At 28.8% G+C, this 8,131-nt stretch overlaps 1 protein-coding gene across 1 annotated transcript in view; it reads left to right on the forward strand.

Annotated features, from left to right (window-relative positions):
- Window positions 1-390: 390 nt before the first annotated feature.
- LOC107455436 (Ras homolog enriched in brain) overlaps window positions 391-8,131 on the forward strand; it is a gene marked incomplete in the record, with an annotated part of 20,484 nt that continues 12,743 nt past the window's right edge. Inside the window, 5 exon segments of the mRNA XM_071182495.1 lie at window positions 391-734; window positions 2,992-3,063; window positions 3,153-3,220; window positions 4,139-4,221; window positions 6,497-6,553. Of these exon segments, the coding sequence (XP_071038596.1) occupies window positions 686-734; window positions 2,992-3,063; window positions 3,153-3,220; window positions 4,139-4,221; window positions 6,497-6,553 (329 nt within the window).

Below are 8,131 nucleotides of genomic sequence, written 5' to 3' on the forward strand. Positions count from 1 at the left end.
GCTACCGTAAAGTGCTCGACTTCGCGCGCAAGTCGTCGGGCTACCAAAGCGGGGGTGCCCATCTCCTCTGCAGAGGTTCAAAATTGTGATGGCAAGTCGGATCATCCTCCGGGATGTTTCCCAGACCGTCGCCAATAGCCCATTGTGCAGCTCTAGTGCGACGTAAAGTAACAACAACAACAGCAGTAAAAGCATTCACACCGAATGTGGTTACTTTACTCACGATCACCTCGGAAGAAATTTGATTAGTGAATGATAGTTTTTCGCGAGAAACTCACCAATCAGGTATTGTTTTCTTTCAACGGTGATTCGTGGTGCGAGAATTTAATTTAGTAAGAATGCTCCTTTTAATAAATATGCGTGATTCCGAGGCAGCATGGATGACTCGGCTACCGGCTATCGATGGCCTTCAATAATGTGAATTGCTACTTAAAATGAAGTGATTTAACATGACCTTTATAAATATAAACAAATGCGCGGCCATTAGATCGAAATCTCGTGGTAGATTTGACTTCATAATTTTTTTTGCTTTGAATTTAAATTCTTAGAGAATACAAATTTTTCAATTAAATATTATCATTGTATGTTCAGTTTATTTACATTTTTTGAAAAACCTTTGATTAACTATAATAAAGAGATGATAAGTTTTATTATTGAAATTCGATAAGCACCTTGAGGAAATAAAATGCCTCCTAAACAACGTAAAATCGCTGTTATGGGATATCGATCTGTGGGTAAGATATATGATACCTAATATAAAAAAATAAAAATATCTTTTGCATGTTATCCGATTTTTTTTCTTCTTTAAATAAATAGAATATACTGTGTTGATTAATTAACCATTTTTTTTTATGATTGTATGTGGATTTAAAATAACGTGCCTGTGTTATATCTATAATAATACCATTCAAATGAATTCTTTATTTATAATTATGTCTGGACTATGTAGATTATTTTAAAAAATTGTGTTTGAAAGTTATTTCAATTTAAGATCCATCAAGTTCACCATCTCGAGAATCATGCAAGTGTGTTTGCTTATTTTTTTTAAAAAACAATCAAGTACATTGAAGTTGTTTTTTTTTTAGAAATATTCCTGTTGTTACTAGTGTTGGCAACTACTTATTTTATGTTATAAAGTGGGAAAAACTCTTAAGGAGTCATGTTCTCTGTATAAATATGAGTTCCTTGACACCTACAATATGCTCTTGTTTCTCCTTTTTTTAATTTTTATGAGGAATATTTGCTTGGGAATTTTTCCTTTGTAATGTATTAACTTGCAAATTTTTTTTTTAAAAAAAAAGAAGCTTGTAAAGGCTTGCCAAAGAGTTTATACAAGTCGTAGGATCCTTCTGAAAGTTGCCAAGACTACTGTTATTCTGATGGCGATCATGATCTAGGAATATTTCTAAAATGTATTTTGTGGTTTGTCTGTAGAAGGCTACAAGTTGTGCTTGTCAGTCAAGCCCTGTGACAGAATTTTTTGGACTTTCTGCGACATACCTCTCCAATACTAATATCTTTCTGCAAGATACTTTTAAAAATAACAAATATACATGTTATTAAGTTAGAGTAGCAGTAGCGTCTTTTCGGATCAAATGAAATAAGTTTGTAACTAAAAGTGTAATGTTTTTATATTCTAATATTATAGGCTATATTCTTGCATTTTGTTGGAGGAAAACACACTAATTATTTCCTTTTTCGCATTTTTTAAATCATCTCATTAAAAAAAAATTTTAAAAAGTGTTAAATCCGTAGCAGTAAATCGGACTCTTCAAAAAAAGGTTAGGTACTAAATGTGCGTTTTCATTTCGAGATTCAGTTGTTGTAATAAAATAATATCGTTTTAAAAATATCAGATTTTGAAACTGTGGAAATCAATAGTAATAACTGCATTAAAAAAATTAGAACAAAATTGCGGCAGAAAATAAAATTTAATGTTTACTTCATTATTTTTTATTGTTCTCAAATGAGAATAGAGCATCCTTCTGAATCCTAATTCTGAAGAAAATATAAAATCTTTCTTCAAGAACTCGCTAATGTTCTGCGACAATGTCGCCACGATTGTGCCAAGGGGTTGTCAAGTTGGTCCTTTTCTGTGATGTCTTAGTCTTACAGGGACAATTTCTGTAATGTTTCCTGTTCTAAAATTGTTTGCTGGGGTGATTTTTGAGTAGTAACCCACAAAAAACTAAAAATAAAAGAAACATTCCTGAAGGAGACCAATTCAAAGAACATAGCTAGTGACCTCCCCAAGGCTGCCTTGACAATTGTAGTTGGTGCATACATTTACAGATAAAGAGATATCTTCTGAATAGGTGGTCCGTTCACTTTTACTTTATTCATAGAAAATTCAAGATGTTTCACATTTATTGACAAGTAACTTACAAAAGAAGTAGTGGTTTGAATCACTTTGCTATCCCGTGATTCGCTTTCTATGGTAAAATGTCAGTGAATAGAACGTCGTGTATTGGCATTATTGGCCACATTCATTGGAGGTCGTACTTAAAAAGCATTGACGGTAATTTAAAATATCTGCTTTAGATATATTATCCAAACACGAGTTCTTTTTAATACTTTTAAAATCATATTATTGAAATATGTTAAAAATCATTGCTAGTAACATTTATTAATGTTAAGGTTGTGCCAAGTATTGTCAGAAGCAAAGAATTCTGCTGTAATGGCTGTTTAAATCATGCATGCAAAGGTTACTAAATATTATTTATAACTTAACCCAATAATTAATGTTTGTTGCTCAGAAATGCTCCTTTAAAATTTTTAATATAATGTCTGTATAAGTACATTGTTTGAACATAGTGAATTTTTTCATAAAAAAAGTAATTCAGTTTGACAGTTAAAAATGCTTTTGCTCACTAATGTAATATAAATAAAAATAAACTCATCCAAAATCATTTACACGCCTTTTTATATATCTTTCTTTTTTCACTTATATGGTTGATAAAAATTATTATTAAAATTTAGAATCTTTTGCAGGAAAATCTTCTCTCACAATACAGTACGTTGAAGCTCGGTTCGTTGATTCATATGAACCTACCATTGAAAATAGTAAACATTTTACTTTTACTCTTCAACAATATTCATTATCCTTTCCATATATAATGTTTTTTAATATCAATCTCCTTCATTCTTTTCAGCCTTCACTAAAACCACAAAAGTGGGTGGTCAAGAATTTTTCATCAAACTTGTAGATACTGCTGGACAGGTAATTTTCTAAATTTCTTTTAAATTTATTGTGTAGGTGTGCAGAAAAATCTCAGAGCCTAATATTTTCGTAGAATGAAGTTTTTTGGTTTGAAATGTTTATCAAAATTATAATGTTTTTTTTTTCATAGTTGAAATCATTTTTTTTAAATATTTTGAAGAAGTTTAGTTATACATTGCTAAAAAGTTTAAATTTTCTTTAACCAAATATTCATTATCGTTTAACAAATATATATATAATTTTATTTTGCGCAATTCATGAATAATCTAGCATGCGTAATAAAAATATTAGAAATCAAATTTCAAATAATTAAGTAAACGAATTGTAATTGCCTAAATCTCTCACAAATCTTGTTTATGTATAGGGATTATTTCCTCAATTCATTAACGTACATCAGCATTTAAAATATTTATTTTTATTAGACAATGGTATGCTATGTTTAAAATACTCGCAAGGAGGAAGAGATAAAATTATTTACTTCAGATTATATTTTTTAAAAAAATAAAATACAGGTAATTGTCATTTCCTGTGCAGAATTTGTACTTGTTCTGATTTTCTGAATAAAAAATTCTGTCTTGATATTCCTTTTTTTATTGTTTGCTTGTTTGTTCAGAATTTACCATCGAAACGAGTTCACAATTTTAAAATAATCATTAATTTAACAGTAAAAAATTTAATAGTAACCTTTAATTTTTTTTCTTTCAGTTAAATCTGAGAAATCCTATTCAGGCTATTTTGTTAATGTTAAAAATGAAGAATTTCTAATCAAGTTGTACATATTATCAATCTCAAAATAAAATGGTATAAATCATTCAAAAAAATGCTTTGTGAAAAATATATATTATTAAGTGTGTAATTGTTTTAATGTTTAAGAATTATAACTAATTTTGAGTAATTTTTATTTTTTTTTATTTTTAGGATGAATTTTCTATCTTTCCACAGTCCTATTCTATGGATATTCATGGCTATGTGTTGGTTTACTCAATCACTTCTACTAGAAGGTAAATACTGATTACTTAATTCAGTACTAATTACTTGATTCATTAAAAAGTTATAGAAAATAAAAATGAGCACAAAAAATCATTAAATAATTTTTTATTTTAGTCATTCTGATACATTACAGACACATACTGATTATTGCTGAAATTATTTATTAGCTGGTCAGGCATTACCTTCATTTTCCCCATTTTTTCTGGCAATTCTTGATTTATATTGATTAAATTAATGTTCTCCCTGACCGTTTTTAGAAGAGCAGCCTGTCCTTTGATTCCTGTAAATTCACCCCCTTTGTTCTTTTTGTAAAAACAAGCTGCCATCCTTTAAAAACACAGCCTTTTTATTCATTCAAAATTAATTCCCTGTTTAAATAATACACTGGTAAAATTATCTGTATATTGGTTTAATTCTGATTACTAATATTTACTGTTATTTTCAACTTATTAAATTTTTATAAGTATGTATCTCTTTTTTTGAAAGGGGTATTACAGTAGGGAACTGATTATCCGGTACGGTCGGGACCATCGCTATTCCGAAAAACTGATTTTTCCAGTTTTCTGAATCGCTACAAAAAGCCGGTTTTTTAAACCCAACTTAAAAAAAATAAAATATTTGTAAATAATCTTAAAAATAAGAAAAAGTGATCAAGTAATACACTAATGATTATTTCCAAAATGATGGTAAGTTAAACATCTTTAAAAAAAGAAAGAAAAAATCTTATGAAGAAAAAAAATAAATTTTTTAATGGCGAGAAAATTTATTGAATTTTGTTCTGGTTTTCCGGTTTTCTGATTTCCGGATAATGGGTTCTGTACTGTAATAACAAGTTTTTAATGATTCGAAATTATTTTTTAAATAAATACCCTTTTCTTTTTTTTTTTAAATGCACGTTTTTATGTTCATTTTCTCATAATTTTCAGTTTAAATTATGGAAAAAGCTATCAAGTTGTTTATTGATTAATCATTTATTTTAGTTTACTGTTTTTGAAAGAAATTTATGCGCAGAGATTGTCTTTTGGCATGCATTTAATTATTTTTATAAACTGCAATATCTTCTCTTATGTTTCTAATGAGAAAAAATTCTTCTTGGAAATTAACACATAAAATAGCATAAGAGGGTATTTAAAAAATTGTTGAGGATAAAATTCAGTTACAATAGAATATTACACATTTTAATAAATTTTTACAGTGGTAAGTGAGTGCCAATTCAAAACTCAATACCCTTTTCTGAAAAGCAGCATCCTGCCCTTTTTATATTCTATTGAAATATAATGTTATTTCGTAATTAGTTATTTTTTTAAAAAAATTAGCATTTTTATAAATATAATTCCATTGATTTACCAAATTTTCAGAGTTTCTTTTTCAAAAACCTACATTTATTGTTATTTTGCTTCAATTCTTACTGAATCACAATTCTTATATTATGATTCAAAAAGTTTATGTTTATGAATGACACATCGCTATACTTAATTGAATTAGTCTACAAATCCTGTCCCCTTTTTTCTTTATTCCTAATGAGAACATAAATATAATGGAATTTCATTAAATATAATGTCATTTCATAATTGGTTATTTTAAATAAAATATTAGGTTTTTTAAAAATGATTCCACTAATTAACCAAATTTTCTGAGTTTGTTTTTCAAAAACCTACATTTATTCTTATTTTGCTTCAATTCTTAATTATTAATGAGCGGAAATGTGTGTAACTTATTATATGATGAAACTTTTAAATTATAAGTTTGCTTCAGCTTAAAGTAAAATAATTTGCTGTTTAATTAACATATTTCTATTATTTTTTAGTTTTATGCTTATATAAATAAAAACACTAATGTAGTTTTTAAACTTATTTTTTCTTATCTAAATTAATTTATTCATAATTTGATGTCTGACGATTCAGGTCTTTTTCTTTACAAATTTATGAGAATGTTGAGCTTAACAAGGAGTAACTGTGATTTTATTCGTGCATCAATTATTTTATTATAATGTTTTAATTTTAGTTATAAATTTAAGGTATTTTAGTTATAGTAGTATTTTTTAAATAGTTATTATCTTAGCATTATTAATATATTCTGTCAACTTTGATTGGCATGTGTAAAAAAAATCTGATTTAAGTTGTTAAGAAATTATCCATTTTAAATTAAGAAAAATATAGGTAGACTCCATTTAATTTTAATAACCTTCATTCTTATTTAAATATTGCATCATAGATTTTCTTCTGATACCATTACATTTGTTTATTGAACCAGTTTTTACTCTAACACTACTATTTTTTTTCCTAGCTTTGAAATAGTAAAAACCATTCACCATCGCCTGTTGGATATGACTGGAAAAGTTCAGTAAGTTGCTGTTAAAAATTTTCTTATTTAGTTTTACTAATTTTAAATTTCATTCATTAACACTTAAAGCTTAGTTTTCCTCGAAGCATTTTGACTTGGCCTTTGAACCATCTAACACAATGGGCCATAACCCCTCGGCTGCGGACTGGTACCAGGCCTTAAAACAATTGCTACCAAGCCACCTTTCACTTTTTATGAACGAAACGTTAACGGGAACCTAAGATCTGCACCAATTTGGTAAAATGTGACTTATTTTGTTTTGAAGGCATGCTTAAGTGCAATTACATTCAAATTATTAAATCAAAACCATCTAAAATATAAACAATCAATGTCCGCTCCTCACTTAAAAGACTGTAAAAAATTAGGAATCATTAACCTGTCTGTGGGTTCGGGAGCACTGATCTATCACATTATTTTAAAAAATGTCTTTTTTTTAAAAAATACATAAGAGCAAAATGTATCCTTTTTTTTTAAAACTATCCTTTATAAGAAACTTAACTTGTATTTTATTGGTTATTCCACTTCTTTGTTTGCTTGTTATCTTTTCAGAAGCCTGAATTTAACCCCAACCTTTTTATTTTGCACACTATGTTCATGTCAATAAGTTAGTATTTACGGAAAAATTTATTTTCTTACTAATCTGATGGAAAAAAATTCCAATATTGATCATAAGTCTCATACTGTATTATAACTTTATAGTAGCAAATTTTGTTTTTGTGAAAGTTAACTTTTGTAGTTATGTTTTTTTTTTTTTTAAATATTTATTTATTTTTACTGTTGGAGTAATAAAGATATGCCCATTTGAGCCTTATATTTTTCTATCAAATTCTATCTGCAGACGTGCCAACTCTCCCGCATTTTGCGGGAGTCTCCCGAATTTTGAGTTATTCTCCCGCCCTCCGGAATTGATTTGAAAAACTCCCGAATTTTACTGCGATCGACGGCCAAATTCAAAATTACCTAATTTTTCCACGAGTGCGAAAGTAAGTTTTTCTTTCAGCTTGAATTCCATCCCCTCTTATCAAACTACCATCTGCCTGAAGCGTAGCTGAACATGCTTTATTTTCCCCCCTCTTCAACGTTACCTCTAAAAACACTCCTATTTCACCCGCCCCCTTACACTGGGGGCGGGTGAAATCTTCCTCTTCTTTCGTGTGGAGTTGAATGCAATGACGTCACATGTCGTTATCGAGTGACGTCCGTTCAGGAGTGGGGAAACTCGTACTCTCGATAGTTGGAATTGATATTGTATCTTGCTGTTTTTATAGTTTTTAATGCGTATTTTTCCACGGTTGGCAACAAGCTCGTAAACTAGCAACGTGATATCAATTATTCGTTTAGTCTTCGTATATTTAAAAAAAAAAAATTTCAAGGATGTCTTAAGTCGAAACGGAAGTATGGATCAATTTCAACAAATCATGTACCAATGACTTTAGCAAGACTTAATTGCGGAGAGCTAAGTCTGCAACTCTTTTTTTCATGCATACAGTAGAGAACCATTTATCTGGTATCCAGATAATCCGGAAAAAAAATTTGCTCGGTTCTCCCGCCATTTTGAACTAAAACGATATGAAAAAA

The sequence above is a fragment of the Parasteatoda tepidariorum genome, chromosome 6 (assembly GCF_043381705.1).
Source record: "Parasteatoda tepidariorum isolate YZ-2023 chromosome 6, CAS_Ptep_4.0, whole genome shotgun sequence".
Lineage (NCBI taxonomy): Eukaryota > Metazoa > Arthropoda > Arachnida > Araneae > Theridiidae > Parasteatoda > Parasteatoda tepidariorum.